This window comes from Marmota flaviventris, chromosome 1 (assembly GCF_047511675.1).
Source record: "Marmota flaviventris isolate mMarFla1 chromosome 1, mMarFla1.hap1, whole genome shotgun sequence".
NCBI lineage: Eukaryota > Metazoa > Chordata > Mammalia > Rodentia > Sciuridae > Marmota > Marmota flaviventris.
The window spans coordinates 206,729,980-206,751,822 of record NC_092498.1 but is presented as its reverse complement, the minus strand read 5'-3'; the positions used below and the strand labels follow the sequence as shown (position 1 = coordinate 206,751,822).

Here is a 21,843-nt window from a genome sequence, read left to right as displayed (position 1 = left end):
AGGCAGTGTTTGAATCCTACCCGTGCATGAGGCAGAAGAGTCTAGCTTCTTGAGAACCAACCCCCAGATAAATGGTGAGGTCTGATTAGGATAAAGAGTCCGAGTTCAAGGTCTATCATCTTCAACCAGGACCAGAATAAACCTTGTCAGAACTTCACTTCCTGCCCAGACTTTTCAAACTCTCAATGTGCTATATGTACATTCCACATTATTTGGATTATTGTTGAGATTGCCAGCCTCCAAATTTCTGGAGTCATAAGTTTGATAATTTCAAACATGAATTTCATTGTGAAAATAGATCTCTTCAAAAAGAGACTGGCAGACTAGGGATGTGGCTCAGTGGTAGAGTATTTGCCTGGTATGTTCACAACCCTAGGTTCCAACCCCGGCACCTCAATTAAAAAAAAAAAAAAAAAAAGAATTTGGGCTAGGGCTGTAGCCCAGTGGCAGAGCGCTTGCCTAGCAGGTGTGAGGCACCGGGTTCAATCCTTAGCACCATAAAACAAACAAATAAAATTTTTTTAAAAAGGGTTTTATATTGAGAAACTTTCATATGTTATTAGTGATTTACAACTAGAGAAATAAAGCATTGCTCTTTTTCAAAATGCATTTTATCAACTTTTATTTTACAAAAACATTTTAGAGATTAAGAGTGTCATGTCTTTGACCAGATTCCTGCTGGTCTGTGGCCTCCAGCGCTCAGATCTGTGGAGGGGGAACTTCCTGGTCCGTAGGGATCACTGAGGAAAATGTGACTGACCCCACCAAAAAGCACGGAACGTTTTTAAAAGAAAGCTGGACCAATTACCAAGTGATCTTTTAAATGCAGATTAAAGCAGAAACAAGGTTTTTATCAGTCATCTTTATAATAGGGATGACTAAAGCTCATCCCGCCTGTAATATCTATTGAAATGACTTTCACGCATATGAAACTTTCCTGCCAGGAGTTCCTCATCTTCCTCGCGGGCTTTTTTCACTTCTTCCTTGGCCTGTATGGCATCCATCTCCCTCTCTGGACCCTGGAGAAACACAACAACAAAGACTCCAGTGGCCGTGGATCAACCTTACTGGGAGCCCAGTGGCGGGCCATATGCACGTCAATCTCTCCCTGCTTTCCAGAAGCTTCCATATCACCTACAGCAGGCTTAAAAAGAGTCCCTAGCTGGGTGTGGTGGCACTCACCTGTAATCCCAGGGGCTCAGGAGGCTGAGGCAAGAGGATCACGAGTTCAAAGCCAGCCTCAGCAAAAGCGAGGCACTAAGCCACTCAGTGAGACCCTGTCTCTAAATAAAATACAAAACAGGGCTGGGGATGTGGCTCAGGGGTCGAGTGCCCCTGAGTTCAATCCCTGGTACCCACCCACTCACCCCCCCAAAAAAGAAAAAGAGCCCCTAAAGATGGCAACCCTAATCCCTAGGGTGGGGGTGTGGCTCAGTTCTAGAGCACTTGCCCAGCACCTGAAGGCCTTGGTCCTCTCCCCAGCTCCACACACAAAATAAATCCTAATCCCCCAAACCTGCAAATGTTACCTTATGTGGGAAAAGGGTTCTTGGAAAGGCTTTTGGCTCAGGTTTCAGTTCATGGTGGCTTGACCTTGTCACTTTTGGGTCTGTGGCAAGCAGTACATCATGACAGGGAGCATGTAGCAAAGGAAACTGCTCAACTCATGGCAGCCAGGTAGCAAAAGGGAGGAACAGGCTGGAGTCCCAACATCCTCTTCAATGGAACATCCTCCAAACTCCCTCTCGCGAGGCCCTACCTCTTAAAGGTTCTACCACCTCCCAGCAGCACACATGCTGGTGTCTATGCCTTGTAACCCCTGGGCCTTTAAAGGATGTTTAACAAAATCACACCATCTTAGTTTTTCAGATGGGCCCTAAATCCAATCACAAGTGTCCTCATAAGAGAGGGCTAAGAAGAGTTTTGATACACAGAGATAAGAAGAGAAGGCCAGATGAAATTTGAGGCTGAGATCAGAGCAACGTAGCCAGCCACCAGGGATACCAGGACCTGCCCGAGAGCATTCAGAGCAAGCACAGCCCAGTGGCTGCCTTGATTGCAGCCCACCAATACTGGGTTGGTTGGGCTGGGGATGTGGCTCCAGCGGTAGCGCGCTCGCCTGGCATGCGTGCGGCCCGGGTTCGATCCTCAGCACCACATACAAACAAAGATGTTGTGTGCACTGAAAACTAAAAAATAAATATTAAAAAATTCTCTCTCTCTCTTTAAAAAAAATATTGGGTTGTTTTTTTTTTTAAGTACACATTTTGATTTAATACATAGGAGGGATCAATACCCCAAACCAATACTGGTTTTGGACTTCTGGCCTCCAGAACCACGGGGGATACATTTCTGTTGTTTTAACAAACTCATTTGTGGACATTTATTCTGGCAGTCAGAGGAACACGTGCATCCTCCTGTATTTCCAGAGCAGAGCAGTGAACGGACCCATAAACAGAAGCCCCAGAATCTAAGTAAGAAAATCACGGCACGTGGAATGACCAGGAAAGTGAAGGACAAGAAGATTTCCAGCCAGGTACAATGGTGGTGTTCCCCTGTAATCCTAGTGGGTCGGGAGGCAAAGGCAGGAGGATCATGAGCTCAACATTTAGTGAGGCCCTAAGCAATTTAGCAAGACTATCTCAAAATTATATGTATGTATATAATAAAAGCTGGTGGGGGAATGCTGGGGATGTGGCTTAGTGGTTAAGCACCCTTGGTTTCAATCCCTGGTTAAAAAAAAAAATTGATTCCCAGTCAGCCTTCTGTGTAGGGGCACACTGTAATCTCAGTGACCCAGGAGGCTGAGGCAGGAGGATTGCAAATTTGAGTCCGGCCTCAGCAATTTAGTGAGATCTTCCACAACTTAGCAAGACCCTATATCAAAATAAATAAAAAGAACTGGGGATGTAGCTTGATAGTACTCTTGGGTTTAATAACTAGTACTGAAAAAAAAAAAAGGCAGGTCCTAGTGGGAGGTAACTAGGTCATGGGGCCACCAACTTTGGAAGAGGTTCATATTCATCTTGTAAAGTGAATTAGTCCTCACAAGTTTGGACTTGTGCACGTGATCAGTTCCTTTTCCATTTCTCTGCCATATTGTAACCCAGCCAAGGGGGCCCTCACTAGCGGCCAAACAGATGGAGCTGCCAATCTTGGGACTTTCTGTCTCCCAAACTGTAAACTGAATAAACTTCTTTTCTTACAAGTAATCCAGACTCAGAAAACGATCTGACACAATGCCTTTCCTGCGCAACCTAAACGATCCAAAGCCCATACCCCAACCACCTCCTCCAGCTGAGCTCGTGCCCTCTGGGCCATTACCCTTGCTCTCATCACCTGGTACCAGACACCAGACAACTAGGGGTGGCCACTATGCCCCAAAGCCCACTGAAACAATTCACCGTCTCAATTCAAAATCTGCTTGTGGTGACATACTCGCTTCTTCCTGTGGAAACCACATTAAAGGTTCCTGCCCACGTTTTCCCCACGTTCCCTCTGCCTCCTGACTGACCCTAGTGCCCTATGTGGCCCTGTGTGGCATCGTGGGCTCTCTTGGTGTAACTGTAACAAGAGCTATTATTTTAATGGCAGTCATCTCCTGATCTGTTGGCCTCCCCCTGCCAAAGTGAAAATAAATCCTGGATTTTTACTTTTTTTTAAGAGACTGTGTCTTGCTATGTTGCCCAGGCTGACCTCGAACTCCTGGGCTCAAGTGACCCTCCTGCCTCAGCCTCCTGAATAGCTGGGACTATAAGTGGGCACCACCATGGTGGACTTGAAGCCTATGTGTCAACCCAGGCCTTTCACAAGAGGACCTCCAAGTGGCCACAGGAAGCTACGAAACAAGGCTCACCTTCACTTGTCATCAGGGAAATGAAACTAAACCAGAGTGAGACACCACTGCACCAACGGGAGCCGAAGGGCGGCCAGGACCACCAATGGTGCTGTCGTCTGGAGAGAGTCTGGATGGGCCCATGTGACCTGGCAGCCCACTCGTGGGGATTTGGCTATGGTTTGGATCTACAATGTCCCCAAAGGCCCCTGTGTTGAAGGCCCAGTCCCCACCTTGGTGCTCCTGGGAGGTGGCGGGAACTCAAGGCGTGGAGCCTAGGGCATCATGGGCCAGCCCTCCCTCTGTCACTGTTTCTCTCCTGGCCGCAAGGCCAGTGGCTCTCTTGGTCACACACTCCTGCTGTGGTGCGCTGCCTCGCTCTAGACTTCAAAGCAACGGGGCCAACCAGCCACGGACCGTGACCTCTAAAACACTGAGCGGAAGAAGTCCTCGTTCTAAATTGTCTCCGGTATTTTACTGAAGTAATGGGAGCCTAGAACACGCATGTTGACCAAACCTGGAAACAGGCCAAGCTAGTAAACGAACAAACTATGAGGTGATAAGAGAAACGAACTCCTGACTCGGCCATGGCCCACATGAGTCTCAGACACCTCACACCAGGTTAAAGAAGCAGCTCCTGGGGCCGCGAGTGTGGTCCTGTGGCAGGGTGAACACTTAGCAAAGTCAGAGCCCAGACCTGAGCATCTCCACAGGCCGTGCACTCGACAACATTCTGGACAAGGCGAACCACAGGACTGATGCCCGGTTGGTGAGGGGGTGACTAAAAAGGGCCCAAGGACACCTTTTGGGGTGATGGACCTATTCCACCTCTTGATTTTCGGTGTTGGTTTCAGAATGATATGTATTTGTCCAAATTCAGAATTGTATGCCTAAAAGGGTGAACTTCATAGTGGGTAAATTAGACCTCTATAAATCTGACTTAACAACAATTAACAATACCAGCAATGTCACAGATGTGGCACAGCTGCAACTGTCACCACTGTAGAAAGGATGACTACATTGAAAACCGTTTGGCCACATCAAGCCATTGCCCATCAGCTCCACTGTGACCCAGTACCTGCAATGATCACAGTATGAGCAGCAGAGGTTTATTCTGGCTCATGGTCTCGGGGGCTTCAGTCCCTGACCACGTGGCCCTATTGCCTTGGGTCTGTGGTGGGGCAGCCACACGGCGGGGAGCACATGGTACAGGAAGTTCTCACCTCATGGCAGCCAGGAGGCAAAGGGATAAAGAGGAAGGGGCCAGCATCCCAAGAGCCACTTCAAGGACATGTCCCCAGTGACCGAGCTTGCTTCTACAAGGCCCACCTCCTGAATTCTCACCATCTCCCAACAGCACCACAGGCTGGGGACCAAGTCTTCGGCGTATGGGCCTCTGGGGGACACTTGAGATCTGAACTGTAGCACATTCAAGTGGCCCAGCAGTCCACTCCTGGACATGTGTCCACTACAGACACACACACACACAGGAGCTGCCCCTCACCCAAGATCTCACTTGCCCACCATCAAAAATGGTTCAAAAATATGCACTGGAAAATTTCAAGAATAACTCACAACTCTTAAATAGCTATTATTGCAGTACAGTGTTACATACTAGTTCTATTTTATTATTAGTCATTGTTGTTCATCTCTTCCTATGGCTGATCTATAAATCAAAGCTTTATATTATATTTATAATCTATAAATATATAATATTTATAGATCATAAATCAAAACCCTATATAAAACACAGACCATAGAGGTTTCAGTCCTACCCACTGGCCCTTGGAATTTGCCCTGTATTGATAAGGCGGTATCTCTAGAGAGTCTCAGAACAGCCTCCTTCACAAGGCCCCAAACTGGAGGCAACCCAAAGCTTCATCAACAGAGAATGAGCACAGACATTCTGGAATATTCTCACAGTGAGAACGAGCTATTTGTCATGGGGGCAGGGCCCATGCCTGTAATCCCAGCGACTCAGGAGGCTGAAACAGGAGGATCACAGGTTCAAGGCCAGCCTTGGCAACTTGGCAGGATCCTGTCTCAAAAATAAAAAAGTAAACTGGGTGCGGTGGGGCATGCCTGTGATTCCAGTAATTTGGGAGGCTGAGACAGGAGGATCACAGGTTCAAGGCCAGCCTTAGCAACGTAGTGAGGCCCTGACCCCAGGAAAAAAAGAAAAATAAAAAAGCATCTCAATGGTTAAGCACTCTTAGGTGGATCCCCCGTAAGTCTGTCTGTCTGGATAAACACACAGATGGCCAGGACGAAGCTCAGTGGTGGGACACCCTGGGCTCAATACCCAGTTCTCATCAAAACCAGGAAGAAGTGCTGCTGCTCCACACACTGGTGTGAACGAACGGCACTGTCTCCAACAGTCCAGAATGGGGGCCCTGCTACGGTTTGTCCCCCAAAGGCCCAAGTGCTAAAGGTTGGTTCCCAAGTGCTCCCCTGAGGGGGATGGCACTGTAAAGGGGAGGTTTGGGTCACTGGATGTGCTCTTGGCAGGCATGGTGGGGTGGGAGCCTGTTCTCTGCAGCGTCCTCTCTTCCCTGCTCCCTGGCTCACCAGGAGGTCAGTGGCTTGTTCTCCCCCGTGGTCTCCAGACACCGTGTCGGCCTCAGGCCCCAGAGCCACAGGACCAACTGATCAAGGACGAAAACCTCAGAACTGTGAACCTGGATAGACCTTCTCCCTTCAGCAGGTGATAACCTCAGCCGCTTGATACAGAAATGGGACACTGGTGCGCTTCCCTTCACGTGAGTTTCAGAAAGAGGTTAGAGGGACGTGCTGGTGGGACAGAGTTCGCCTCCGGGGGTGGACAGTGTGTGGAGGCTGCAGAGTGCAGGTGACCTTCTGTGTTCTGACCTGGCTCACGTGTCCACTAGTAAAAATTCAGCCAGCCCTTTCCTAAGTGATAGACTTTAGCACAAAGTGTTTGAAAAAAATGAATGATCAAAGTTCACTGTGTGTATCCATTGTACCTTGGTTTCGCCCCAGGTGGCCTTGGCAAAATTCTCAGCATACTCTTCATCGTCTGTGATCAGAAAGTTATCAAAGATGGTTCCAGATCTCACCTGTAGATGAAAAAGAAGTCTTCACCATTGATATCACATGTGTTCCAATTTTCCACAGAGAGATAGTTGTATTTAGCTCAATACTATAAACTGGTTGGCTCTCAATAGTAGAGGTGGGCGGGGCATGGTGGCGCATGGTGGCACATGGTGGCGCCTGTAATCCCAGGGGCTCAGGAGGCTGAGACAGGAGGATCATGAGTTCAAAACCAGCCTCAGCAAAAGCGAGGTGCTAAGCAACTCAGTGAGACCCTGTCTCTAAATAAGATACAAAATAGGGCTGGGGATGTCGCTCAGTGGTCTGGTGCCCCTGAGTTCAATCTCTAGTACCAAAAAAAAAATAGTAGAAGGCGCTTAAGCCCATTTCAGGAATACTAAACTGAACCCTCTATGTGGGCTAGGGTTGAGACTCAGGGATGGTGCATGAATTTAACAGTTGTGAGGCTCAGGGTTCCATCCCTAGCAGCCCCCCAACAAAAAAAGAGCTAAAAATCTCTTTATCCCTGGGCCTCATCCCCAGGGATGTGGATGTAACCAGCATTTGGGCATGGGGACTTTGAAAAGCTCCCCAGTGCCTAGAACGGTCATTGCCATCGGGGAGTGCTGCCCAGAGCCCCGCTGTTGGGAGTGTGGGTGGAGGGCCTGCTGGGCCAGCAGCCCTGGAGCTGGCTGGGAATGCAGAATCCCAGGCCCAAGCCAGCTCTGAGCAGAGAAGTTCCAAGCATAGGAGGGGAACTCCAGCGGGGGCTGTGGCTCAGTGGTAGAGCGCTTGCCTAGCACGTGTGAGGCCCTGGGTTCGATCCCCAGCACCACATGAAACTGAATAAACAAAATAAAGGTCCATCTATAACTAAAAATATTAAAAAAAAAAAGAGGGGAATTCCAAGGCGACAGGCATGTGGGAAGCACAGCTGTCCCCCAGCTCGGGTCCCCAGCACCTGGTTAAGTACTCACTGAAAAGCAGGCATGCAAATCAAGGACTTCACCTTTGAGTTCAGAGATATGAAACTAAAGCAAATTCATGATGAGTGACCAGGGCTGGGGTTGTGCTCTCACTCATCTGGCATGTGTGCGAGGCACTGGGTTCGATCCTCAGCACCACATGAAAATAAAATAAAGATATTGTGTTCACCTGTAACTAAAAAATAAATATTAAAAAAAAAAAAGATGAGTGACCTACCTGCCAGAGCTCCAGTCCAATGGCACCAATGTTCTCAAATTCTGAGAGGTCATACTGGGTCAGATAGTTGGTGTTTTTCATCTTCTGGTGAAGCCAAATATCTTTGTCAATGCCCTCTGGTTTCAGGCCATCCTGCAACAGCAAACATACAGGTGGTCCCAATGGCCCAGGCAGGGGAAGTGCAGCCCAAGTGTCCCAGGACGTTGCAGGGAGGCCCCTCACCTGGTAGGGTGGCTTCTGGAGCAGGGACGCCTGCCAGTCCCCGTCCAGCTCGCTGTTCCAGTCGCTGGGCTGGCTGGCGCTGGCTTCCAGGAAATGCTGCTCCCAGTCCTTCAACGTCACGAGAGGAAAACAAAACAGTCAGACGCCCAGATTCAAGAAAGGGGAAAAAATTTAAAGCTGGGGGAGTTCACTAGGAATGGAACCCAGGGCCTCCCCCATACGAGGCCAGAGCCCTGCCACCACGCCCCACCCCAGCCCTGACAGAGGAACTCTCAGAAACCAACAGGCCTGGGCAGCCCCAACCCCTGCCATGATGTCCCCCTCTCCTGTTTAACTTAGTTGTCAAAGAGCCAAGTGCCCGGCCTCCTCGACCCTGCCGGGGCTCCAGATAGCACCACATGGCCTCGTTTCCCCCCGTCCCTCCACAGGATCTCAGTGGTTGTGAAAGCCCAAAGTCACGATGGTAGGAGCCACACACGTACAGCCCTGATGGTAAATCGTCTTTTGTTTCTGGCTGTGCAGATTGTTCCAGAAAATGGGGGGGGGGGGGACAACTATAAACTGCAGCAAGGTTTATCAGGGGACCTCTGAGTAGCAGAAAAAAGCAGTCGCAGGCAGGGGTCGTGGCTCAGTGGTAGAGCGCTGCCCTCGCATGCATGGGGCCTGGGATTCGGTCCTCAGCACCACACAAAAAACAAATAAATAAAAATAAAGATATGTGTCCATCTACAACTAAAAACATTTTTTTAAATAGTTACATTATCGAGTTCTTTACACACACACATGGCAATACACAGAATGCTGGCGTCTCCCTGAAAGTCTCAGGTTGAACTCGTACCCCTGATGTGATACTAGGGGTCTGGGCCTCCGGGGGGTGCTATGGTTTGGATAAGTATCCCCCAAAGGCTCGTATGCTAATGGCTCTGTCCCCAGTCTGTGGCACTGTGAGATGATGGTGGAACACTGAGGAGCTGGGGCCTAGGGGAGGTCTTCTGGTCAGCGAGGGTGTGCCCTTGAGGGGATATCAGGACCCCAGCCTTTTCCTTCTTTCCTTTTACGTCCGGTCATCAGCACCCTCCAACATGCTCTAAACACGAGGCCCAAGGAAATAGGCCCAGACCATGGACTGAAACCCCTAAAACTGGGCCCAAACAACCCCTCCCCCTTTCTTCAGTGCTGAGCATCCTCAGAGCCTTGCATATGTCAGGCAAGTGCTCTATCCTGGCCCTTTTTAAATTCATTTAGAGATAGGGACTCAAATCTTTCCTCTTTTTAAGTTGATTACCACAAGTATTTTGTTACAGTAACAGAAAACTGACTAACATAGGAGATGAAAAAGTCATGAAGGTAAAACCTTCATGAATGGGACGAGTGCTTTTGTAAAAGTGACATTAGAGAGCTTTCTCACCCTCCTGTGAGGGTACAGCAGGAAACGAACCATCTCCAGTCTGGAAGAGAGCCCTCGCCAGAAACTAACCATGTTGGCACCTTGGACTCATAACATCTAGAACTGTCAGACGTATATTCTGTTGATTACAAGCTATTCAGTTAGAGGACTTTGTAACAGCTGTCTAAATACACACACACACACACACACACACACACACTCTCACTCACACAAATGTATACAGTCATCCCAAGATATCTACAGATGATAGTTCCAAGATTCCCCTCCTACACAAAATCTTTGTATGCTCAAGTTCCTTCTATAAAATGATACAGTATTTGCACATATCCTCCTGTGTACTTTAAAATGCCTCTACCTAATACATTATAAATGATGCATCTATAGTTGTTATACTGTTTCAAGCATCATGACTAGAAAAAAAGTCTGTACATGTTCAGTATGAATGAAACTTTTTGCTAGCATTTTGATTCAGAGTTGGTAAATCTAAGCATATAGAACCTACAGGTACAGAGGGTAAACTGAATATAAACACACACACACACACACACACACACACAGCTTAGTAGATATTGAATAAATAAACATGTTAGAAAATATGTTGATCCAAAATATTGGATTTACCAATATTCAGATAATCCCCTATAAAAAAATCATAAAAGCTGTGCATCGTGGCACATGCCTGTAAACTCGAGGCTAAGGCAGGAGGATCACAAGTTCAAGGTCAGCCTCAGCACTGTAACAAGACCCTAAACAACTTAGTGAGATCTTGTCTCAAAAAATCAAAAAGGCCGGCATGTGGGTCAGTGGTTAGGCACACTTGGGTTCAATCCCCAGTATCCAAAAAAAGAAAAAAGCATACAAGTTTTGTACAAGTGTTTTCTCAAGATAACAGAAATAAGAAGATTATACGTGTGTGTGTGTGGTGATAGGGATGGAATTCAGGGCCCACACAAGTTAGGCAAATATTCTACCACTGAGTTACATACCCTACCCTGTATATGACAATTTTAATAAATAATTATCCTTTTATTAAGAAAACTTTGGTTAGGGCTGGAGTGCGGCTCAGAGCAGTGCGCAGCATGTTCAAGGTCCTGAGTTCCATCTTCAGCATAAAAACACTGCATAGAGAAACAGATGCTAGGGGCTGGGGTTGTGGCTCAACAGTAGAGTGCTTGCCTCGCTCGTGTAAGGCACTGGGTTTGACCTTCAGCACGGCGTAAAAATAAATGAGACCAAGGTATTGTGTCCACCTACAGCTAAAAAAGAAATTAAAAAAAAAAAAGAACATCCGACTTGTTTGAGTCTCAGATATCATAAAGCTCTCTTGCTCTCTTGCCATCTGCCCAAACGTGTACTGTGCAGCTGGTCTCAGGGGCCTGTACCCTGGGGAGAGCAGTTTTAGATCGTGACTTTGTACCGTAGCTAGGTGCTTCCAAACTGATCCCGCACACCTCATACACTTCCCAGAGTTGCTCAGGAAGAGTCCATACCTGGGCTTTCGCATCTTTTGCCTGATTCCAGTCCTTAGACTCTGCTGCAGACTCTTCCATTTTCCTAAACGAGGTCAAGTTCCAGTCGTATTCGATGCTGCCGGACTCGATGGCCTGACCATCGACTTGCACTTCGTAAGAAAGGTCTGGTCTTAAAACCAGAGCGTACAGGTGTGTGAAGCCATCAACCTGCCAGGGGAGGGGAGGGGCCACTGTGAAACCCGTGCTGTTTCAACTCGGGTCTGAATACCAGTTTAAAGCAGGCTCTAGGCAAGCCTTGGGTGCAGCACGGAGACCTGGGGAGGCTCTGGGAAGAGGGGTTGTGTCTTCAAAATGGGATCCTGGGTCGGGGTGTAGCTCCATAGCAGAGCTCATGCCCAGCACGTGAGAGGCCCTGAGTTCTAGCCCCTGCACCACAGAAAAATCAAATAAAGATTAAAGAGGGAGGGGCATTCTGTGGAACAGCCTCACTGCCGCAGAAGACCCCCTCACCTCCCAGCCCCTCTCTTGTGTGGCTGGTTCCCCTCGGTGCAGATAACATGGCTCCGGCTATGGTTGGATAAGTGTCCCCAAGGCCCACGTGTTAAAGGCTTGGTCACCAGCCTGTGGTGCTACTGAGGGCTGCTAGAACCATTAAGAGGTGGGACGGCTGTGGGAGGAAGTTAGATCACTGGAGAGGTGCCCCTGAAAGGGACACCAGTTGTCTTTTTATCTTTTTTCATTCTCAGCCACAAGGTTAATGGGCTGCCTTTGCCACAAGCCTCTACCATGATGCCACAGGCATGAAGCAACAAAGCCAACCAACCAGGGGCTGAAACCACCAAACAATGAGCCCAAACAAACCTTTTCTCTTTTTAAGTTGGCTGTCTCAGGTACTTTGTTATAGTAATACAAAGCCAACTAACAGGAAGATCAGATTCCCTCTTTGAAAACCCTGGAGGACCAAGCACTGCCTGCTAGTGGGGTTCTGGACCTTTCCTCCACAGTGTTGCAGAACTAATCAAAGCCCTGTGAACACAACAGTGTTCTTCCCTGAGGCCAGGAGGTCAACTAGGTGCTGTGAAGCAAGGCCACATCATTAGCCCTGTAGCAACACATGTCTGAGGGAGCCTATGGATGCCACTCAGGGCCACGTGGGCTTTTTGACCCAAGGCGACCATGTCCTTTCCTCTCTACAGAACAAGCTCCTTGGCATGTTCCAGGCTGTTGGGGCCTCCTCTCCTTTTGCTCCCTGTCTCCCTGGTGTTCAGCTGAACCGAACTGAAGAGGGAGGAAGACCCGGGGTGTGGGCTGTCTTGCCCCTGCAGGAGGGGTGTCAGGACAAGCATGGTGTGCAGGAGAACCTGCTGATCCTTTAGGACCACCCTGTGGGTGGGGGAAACCCCAGAGAAGACCCTGCAGTCTCCAGGGTTCTGTGAGGAGGCCATCTGCTCCCCTGAGAGGGTTGCGATTGGATAAGGAATGGTCACAGGCACCTCCCCTCCAGTGGTCAATGACACTGAGAAACCTTTGTGTCTCCTGCCCATTTTCACGTGAGTTCTAGGTGCTAGAGTGCCCCAGGGGACAGTCCCTGCTTCCTGAGGTTTACACTCAATGCAGAGGGTGGGGAAAGAGAGAGGGGGCCCTTCCTCCTCACCAGCCCAGGCTAAGGGACCTAGCAAACTGCCTCTTTGGAGCCCTGCTCTGGGCCGTTGGCAGCCACTGCTGTCCGTGCGGGCATCCAAGCAGGTCTGAGTCCCCCTCCAACACCAGAGCACGTAATTCAGTACATAACCGAGTTCTGAGGAGGGCCCAAAGACAAAAAGCGTCATTTTCACAGGAATCCCTGGGCAAAAAGGCAAGAAAGTGTGATTTCATTTTGGAAATAGTCCCATTTCAATGTTCTGGGATTTTGAAGATTGTCTAATTACTCCAGAATGTTTTTTTTTCATTTTGAATATTTCATTCTTTAATGATGATAGATACGGTTAGAATATCCAATGACTATGCTATTGTAACCCTCAGGGGCTCAATTATAACCTGATGTCATAGACCACAGCGAAGAGTGCCCTGCCACTGGGTGAAAACTTCAGAAAACAAACCAAAGTAGACAGTGTCACTAAAGGGCCACCCACTGGAAACCAGGGACAAGAGGTATATTTGCTAGGACCCTTCCGTGGCTCTTAAATACTGAAAGATCAAAACCCTTCTCTCTAAACTTATCATCAGGCAGGAGTTAATGAAAGTGGAGCATGGTGGCCTCCCCTGTAGGCCAGGAGACCCCCAGTCACTCGGGCCCAGGAGTTCAGGACCAGCCTGGGCAACGGCAAGACCCGTCTCAACAAACAAACAAAACCAAAAATGAAGGCAGGAAGAAAATAACTAATACAATCATTTGAATACGAGGGCATTTACCTTACATCTGATTGATTTCTTGTTTGAATGATACTGATTCTTGAAATGTAAAATAACATGAACTTTCTTGATATCAAATCCACAAATATCAGGTCCTACAAAAAAAAATCAGGTGCTCTCAGTTTTCTTCCATAATGATTTACCATAGGATAACCAACTTTTCTCCTTAAATATATGAGGCACAGCAAACTCATATGTCCAGGAATAATCAGATGCTCATGTGAAGATCTGCGGGTAGTGACCGCCTTCTCCCAGTCAGATCTCTTCTCTGGCCTTTGAAGCCACCTTGGACTCAAGGACAAACCAGCACCGAGGGGCTGGTGTGGTGGCTCAGTGGCAGAGCGCTCGCCTAGCATGCACGAGGCACTGGGTTCCATCCTCAGAACCACATAAATGTAAAGATACTGTGTCCACCTAAAACTAAAAAATAAATGTTTAAAAAAAACCACCCAGCACAGAAGCAAAGGCAGGCTGACAGTCCAGCAGTGCCCTGGCCGCTCCTCAGCCTCAGCCTCCGTCTGAAGTTCTTTTCCTTTGTGGAGCTGGGATGGAACCCAGGGCCCTGCGCGTGAGAGGCACGCGGTCTGTCACTGAGCTGCTCCCCCAGCCCCTGGCCTGAGGTTCTGACCATGCACCTGGGGCCAGGTGCGGGGAGCAGGCTTCAGAGCTGGAGTTTGGCTCGGCTCTTCCCAGCTCTCAACGACTCAGCCTCACCCCGCCATGGTGTCCTCCCCGGTCTAGAACATCAGGATGCTTGCCCAACACGCGTGAGGCCCCGGATTCCACCCCCAGTGTGTGTGTGGGGGGAATCCAGTCACTAAGGAAATGGAATTCTCCAAGATGGGGCCAGATAAGAGACTGGAGTTCTGAATATGATAAACAAAGTTTATAGGAGGTATCTGGAAAATTCACTAAAATTTCTGAAGGTGTTTACAATTACCCTGCTTTTGCTTTACAGATTAAGCCTTAAGATTGTCCTAAAACAGGGGCTGGGGATGTGGCTCAAGTGGTAGCACTCTCGTCTAGCATGCATGAGGCACTGGGTTTGATTCTCAGCACCACATTAAAAAAATAAAATAAAAATAAAGATATTGTGTCCACTTAAAACTGAAAAATAAATATTAAAAAAAAGATTGCCCTAAAACATCTTTTTTTTTTTTTTTCTTTTCTCCCTGTCTTAGATGGAATTCCACCAAATCTACTGACCCCAGCGGCACCTACCCCTGGGGATTCTGCTAGGAAAATCCACTGTGAACACAGTAGATTTCTTCTAGATTGTACTTTTAACATTTCTTGTCAACTTGCAGTGACACAATTCCAGAATGAATCATAGTAACCCAGGCTGCCTGTAATTACTTTAAGTATGTTATCAATTTGGGGGCTGTGGGCGTGGCTTAGTGATAGAGCGCATGCTTGGCATGTGCCAGGCCCTGGGTTCCCTCCCCAGAACCAAATAATAAAAACAAAACAAAAAGAATGTTATCAACTGTCCAGAAGCATGAACTACTTTGAACTTGGAAACAGTGACCTGTGGGGTTGACAAAATACACTAGGTCTGTCTCCCAGCTGCATTCAAAGGACATGTGTTTATAGAATTTCCTTTTCTGTCATCATTGGTCAACATTCCAGTTGAATTTTTTTTTAAACAAAAGCTATGGCATGTGAAATATTTGGTTGAAAGTTGGCCTCCTCGGGATTGAGATGTATTTTTCCCTTCAAAATGAGTTAGCATTTCTCTATGTATTCCTAAGCACTTGTATACTTTGAATATTTAATGAAGGTATAGAACACATCTAAAACTGGCCAGAAAATCTGTACATTTCCATGAATGGCAATAATAAAATAGTTAAGCTTATAATTGATTTGCATAAGGAAATGCAGTAGACAGATGAACTTGGGGTGATCTAATTTTGAGCAAGTATTTTTTTGTGTGTGTGTGTGTTACCAGGGATTGAACCCAGGGGCACTTAACCACTGAGCCACATCCCCAGCCCTTTTTAAGCATTTTTTATTTAGAGACAGGGTCTTGCTGAGTTGCTTAGGGCCTCGATAAATTGCTGAGGCCGGCTTTGAACTTGAATCCTCCTGCCTCAACCTCCTCAGTCTCTACCAGGATTCCAGGTGTGTGCCACCATACCCAGCTTCGGCAAGTAGTTTTAATCAGACTTCTTATTGGCAAAACAGGGGCTGTCTCACAAGTTTTGGGGGGTTTTATGCATAACCTGAGACTGCAAATTGAAAGCCCTTGGCAAGGACCCACAGAACATACTTCTCTCTTCCTCAACATCAGCACTTGGCAAAGCAAGGGCTGGAGTGGAGTGAGCAGGGCAGCACTGTAGGAGAGCTGAGTGAGTGGAGGCAATCTCAAGTTAAAAACAAAAATAATCCAGAAAATTTATTTTAATATTTACTTATTCTGTGGTGCTGGGAGTGGAACCCAGGGCCTTGCCCTTGCTAGGAGAGTTCTCTTCCACTGAGCTGCATCCCCACCCCAAGGCTTTTTTATCTTTTACTCTAAATTATGCTGCTTCAGAATTCGTAGGCAGCAAACATGCGATATATAGTTAAGAGTGATATTTTGGTGAATATTTCTGATTATTTTGTTTACCAAATCTAAAAAGCAAATATCTGTGAAATCATCTCTAATTCAAGAGGTATTTCTTTTTTTTAATATTTATTTATTTTTAGTTTTCGGCAGACACAACATCCTTGTTTGTATGTGGTGCTGAGGATCGAACCCGAGCCCCACGCATGCCAAGCTAGCGCGCTACCGCTTGAGCCACATCCCCAGCCCCCAACAGGTATTTCTTTTTCCTAGATAGCTCTACTGTCTTGTTTTAAGAGGATAATAAATAACTAAAGCAGACATTTTGGTTTCGTTTTTCTTTTTTTTGCAGTGATGGAGATGGAACTCAGGCTCTCACGGGTGCTAGCAGGCACGTGCTCCACCACCGAGTTACACCCCAGCTTTCTTTCTTTTCTTTTTTTCAGTACTGGGAATGAACCCAAGGGCATTCTACCACTGAGCTACATCCTCAGTCCTTTTTATTTTTTATTCTGAGACAGGGTCTTGCTAAGTTTCAGATACTAGCCTTGAACTTGCAATCTTTCTGCCTCAGCCTCTCGAGCAGCTGGGATGACAGGCGTGTGCCACTGTGCCCAGTCCACAGCTTAATTGTTTTTTAGAAATAAAAACACCACCTTTTCTGTTCCAAATTTTAAACTTAAGAACAAAATATGAGGCGTGGCAGAGTAAAGAGATCTCTGAGCTGGGAGTCAGGAATCGCTAGATCAGTGGAAATTTACAGCCATCTAATGCTGTGACGCCAGCGAAGTCTCTGCTCTCTAAGACGACTTGGGGGCGGTATTCTATCCATATCTAGGAATTAACCTAACACCTAACATCCAATAAAACAGAAAGAACAGCCAATACTCTTTCTACTTCTAAGACTCTGATTCTAATTAGCATTAAGATCATAGCAAATATAAGAACAGCATAACTGTCAGAGCCTGATTCTGATCATGATAAATTCAAAAATAAAGGAAACCCACGCCAGGTGTGGTGGTACCTGTAATCCCAGGGACTCAGGAGGCCAAGGCAGGAGGATCGCAAGCTCAAGGACAGCCTGCCAATCTAGTAAGAGCCTCTCTCAAAATAAAATTTAAAAAAGGGGCTGGGTGTGCAGCCCACTGGTCAGTAAGACCCTGGTGCTGAGTGTCATTCTCCGTAAAACACAAACAAAATGTTTTAGACTTCAAAGCATTTTGGATTTTCCGATTAGGGATGCTCCTCCTGTATTGGTGCTAAAAAACCTTGGGTCAAATATATTCACTGTGAGCAAAGTCTGAACCGCAGAGATGGTTGTGTTCTGCTATGTCAACTTACCAAACATAATATAGTACTGTGATTTCCCATTGAGGTTCTTCTGATCCAGGTCTGCAGGAAAGATCTTAATGTAGCCCCCGCCGCAGTCCATCTTCTGCTCGTGTTTCACGGTGTACTGAATGACTAGAGTCTTCCCCTTATTGCTGAATGGTTTGAAGCGTGCAGAGATGGCGTAGAATCGGCCATTCTGAGTGGTCTGCAGACCTTCCAACAGAAAGTACTCGTGAAGGATTAGGAATAACATTGTGCTCAGTAAAGCATGGACATTAACAGATGCCCTTTCTCTACCTGCGATAATCTATGTTCTATTTACAGGGAGCTGCTGTCTATAATGACCTGTACTGACACAGCATGCTGGGGACACATCACTAATAGGTCCCTAGCTTGCACAAAACTCATATTTTATGCACCCAGATGTTTTTGTACCTCATATATCATTGTTATGGTATTTGTTTACTTATTTCGGGGGGATGAAACCCAGGGTCTGTGCATACTGAGCAGGCTCTGCCACTGAGCTGCATCCCCAGCCCCACCTCTACTGTTTTAAGTTACAGAAAAACTTCAACCCTAAATGACAAACATGCAATCTAACCATGGATAGTTAATTTTGCCCCCTCATCTTCTAAGGGGCAAGGATACACAAGGAAGCCTGGATAACAGCTGAATGAAGAACAGAAAGAAGCACTCCAACCCAGGGCCTTGTGCATGCAAGGCAAGCACTCTACCAACTGAGCTAGATCCCCAGCCCACAAGGTGGCTCTTTTCATGAAGACACTGTTCTTTTTATTTATTTATTTTGGTACCAGGGATTGAACTTAACCACTGAGCCACATCCCCAGCCCTATTTCATATTTAATTTAGAGACAGGGTCTCATTGAGTTGCTTAGTGCCTTGCTTTTTTAAAAAAATATTTTACTTTAGTTGTAGTTGGATACAATACCTTTAATTTTTTTTATTAGTTGCTCAAAACATTACAATGATCTTGACATATCGTACATTTGATTCAAATGGGGTACAAAATCTTATTTTTCCACGTGTACAGATTGCAGGAATACCTTTAATTTTTTAATACCTTTTTTAAAATTTTTATGTGGTGTTGAGGATTGAACCCAAGGCCTCTCACGTGCTAGATGAGCGCTCTATCTCTGAGCCACAACTCCAGCCCCAAGTGCCTCGCTTTTGCTAAGGCTGGCTTTGATGTGATCCTCCTGCCTCAGCCTCCCAAACTGTTGGGATTACAACACCGTGTAATCCCAACACTGTGTAATTACAAGTGTGCCACTGTGCCCAGTTGACCATTCTTCTTCCTCTTTGGGGATGGGGATGGATGCATGTGAAGAAAGAGCACTATTACTGAGCTATATCCTCAGCTGTGATCCTCCTGTCTCCACCCCGCAAGTATCAGTGATCACAGGCACATGCCACTGTCCACCATTATCCCATGGATTATTTTTTGTGTGTGTGTATATGCACACGCAGCACTAGGGCTGGAACCCAGAGCACTGGAATCCAGGGCCGCTAGGCAAGGGCTCTACAACCCCTGAGGTACACCTTAGCCCCTAAATCCTTTTTTATTTATTTTTCCCTGTCTTTTCTGATATCAGGGATGGAACTCAGGGGGACTTTTCCGTGAAGTTACATCCCCAGCCCTTTTTATTTTGAAACAGGTTCTTACTAAGTTGCTGAGACTGGCCTTGAACTTGTGATCCTCCAGCCTCAGCCTCCACAGTCACTGGGATTACAGGTGTGTGCCACCACGCCCGGCCCTAAATTCTTTTATTATATTGGAGTTTATTGCACAACCTGAAGATGGCCATTCCTATTGTGACCCACCCTGTGTGATCATCCATGAACCTGGTATTTGGTACTCATAGGTCCAAGTCTTCACTCACGGCTGACTGTCCACCACCACACCTCTTTTCTCTATCCTTCCCTCCTCAGAGGAGTCAGGGCACCTTCTCTCCCCCTACAAGCAAGGAAATCTGAAAGTCATGTGGTTCTCCACCTCTCTTATGTCTTGTCACCCTCCACGAGCACCCCATCCTGTCACCACTTCCCATTTCTGACTAAATTAGACTCATCTTTTTCATTCATGCTTTTAAATCTTGGTCTCAGGGGACCACAGGGAAGGATCAGACTGTGCTGAAGAAATGAAAATATTGCACAGAATCTCAGGAATCCAAACTGGAGGAAGAGAAAACACTGTGTGTCGGGAAGCCCAAACAACTCCAAGTGGGAAGTCCTGTCCTTCGGCAAGTTTCAGGGAGTAGCCTGTTTATTATCACCCCACTTTTGGCACAGAGCTCATTTTTATTGACTGCTGGGGTCAACATGTATCTTACAAAACAACGTAGACATGACCCAAAGCCAAAGGCTGTGGGACTCACGGGTACCCTAGGCTAACACGGCCAACACAGAGGTGACCAGGAAGGTGGTGAAGAGGGAAACCACATCTAAATCAGTGGTTGAGGCCTGGGGAGGTGGGTCAGTAATAGAGCACTTGCCCAGCATGTGCAAGGCCCTGGGTTCCATCCTTGCCACTGCAAGAACAAAAACTGAAGTTGGCAAAAATCTTCTGTATGTCCAGATAAGACATACTTTAGACCTTCTGAGCTACTCAATCTCTGAGCCAGCTATTTGACTTTGATGTTGGAGCACTAACATGGCTACTGTGAGTCAGTAGGGTGGTGTGTGCCTGTAATCCCAACAACTCAGGAGACTAAAGCTGAAGAATAGCAAGTTTGAAGCCAGCCTCAGGAACTTAGCAAGACCCTGTCTCAAAATAAAAAATCAAAAGGGCAGTGGATATGGCTCTGTTATAAAGCACTCATCGCCCAATGTCTGGGCTATTATGTGTGGAAACACCCATGTGGCTGTGTTTTCGTGAAACTTTAGGGATGCCAAACTTTCAAGTATTCCATTAAAATTTACATCATTTTTACAAATTAGAAAGTATTATTTCCTTTTTGTGTTTTTGGCCCTACCAACTAAAAAATGTAAAAGCTATTGACTATTCAAAAAGAGTTGGTAAAACATCTGTAGTGCATCCACCTTTGACTATTAGATATGAGAAAAAGCCAAAATAAGCCAGCTGTGGTGGTGCACGTCTGTTAATTCTAGCTACTGGAAAGGCCAAGGCAGGAAGATCACAAGTATGAGGCCAGCCTGGGCCATTTAAAGAGGCTCTGACTCAAAATTAAAAAAAAATAATAATAATAATTGGAAAAGCAAAAGGAAAAGGAAAAGCCAAAATAGAGGTTTCCTTGGGCACGAGAACCTAACCGCTGGAGTTTCCGTAGGGTTCTGAAAATATGTTCCAGATCTTGACCTGGATGTACAGATGTTGAAAGTCTCCGTGCTGCAGTCCTGCGGTGTGAGCACTTGACAGCAGGCAACTTTTACCTCCACTTTTTTTCTTAATGTGAAAAATCAAAGTGAAAGGAAGTGCGACTCGGGAGGCTGAGGCAGGAAGATCTCGGGTTTAAAGTCAGACTCAGCAACTTAGCAAGGCACTTAGCAACTTAGCCAGACCCTGTCTCTAAATAAAATAATAAAAAAGGCTGGGGATATGCTCACTGGTTAAGCGCCCCTGGGCTCAATCGCTGGTGAGAGAAAAAAAAAAAAAAAGGGAGTATCCCCTGGGTGGGCAAGGCCCTCCTCTCCAAACTGACCTGATGCTTATGAAGCTACTTCATACTAGGGCAAGTATGAAAAGAATTTTTAAAACAGGCAAGGAGGCGAGGAAAATCCCACTTGTGGCTTAGTGGGTGTAGGAGCGTTATTTCTGCACCACGTCCACCTTGGAAGGTCGCTCGATGGGGTTTAACGCTTGGTTCTGTTCTCTCCTGATTCTACACTAACCTTTGTCTTTCTCTTTGTGACCATAAAACTTCCCCGACGACACTCTAAAATGCCCAAACTGGGAGTCATTGGTGGACTGCACCCATCGGTTTCTCCAGCGCTCTGTGGGAGGAAACACCAGTGAGGGCGGGAAGTGTGTGGACCTGGGTCCAGGGCAGGGAGAGCGGCCCTCCAGGCTCGGCCCCTGCCCACCCCGCGCCGACAGGCCCCGGGGAGCTCACGGCCCCGCCACCGCCGGCATTGCCTCTTCACCTCCGTCCAGAAATTCCTCCTGGAAGTAGACAGTGGCCAGCGCCAGGCGCAGCCCGCAGACCGCCCAAATCAGGACGCGGGCGCGTGCCATGGGGCAGGCGCGGCGCTCCTCCTCGTGACCGCCCCTGTCCTCCCAGCGGTCTCTGCGGCGAGCCAGGCGCGTCGCCTCAAAACTACATCTTCCGTCACACCTCGCGATTGTGACCCGAAAGCACCTTGGCCGTCGGCGGCCGGGTGCGCC

The 21,843-nt window shown here is 47.2% G+C and overlaps 1 protein-coding gene across 1 annotated transcript; it reads right to left on the bottom strand.

Moving 5' to 3' along the window:
• Nucleotides 1–605: 605 nt before the first annotated feature.
• On the bottom strand, nt 606–21,693 carry Calr3 (calreticulin 3). Its single transcript, XM_027932549.3, has 9 exons — nt 21,603–21,693; nt 21,351–21,452; nt 17,490–17,693; nt 13,604–13,698; nt 11,210–11,398; nt 8,312–8,419; nt 8,090–8,221; nt 6,820–6,912; nt 606–1,019 (listed from the first exon to the last, which is right to left on the bottom strand). Exons 1-9 carry the CDS (start codon nt 21,691–21,693, stop codon nt 879–881), a joined length of 1,155 nt encoding a protein of 384 aa, XP_027788350.2. The 3' UTR covers nt 606–878.
• Between the last annotated feature and the right edge of the window lie 150 nt (nt 21,694–21,843).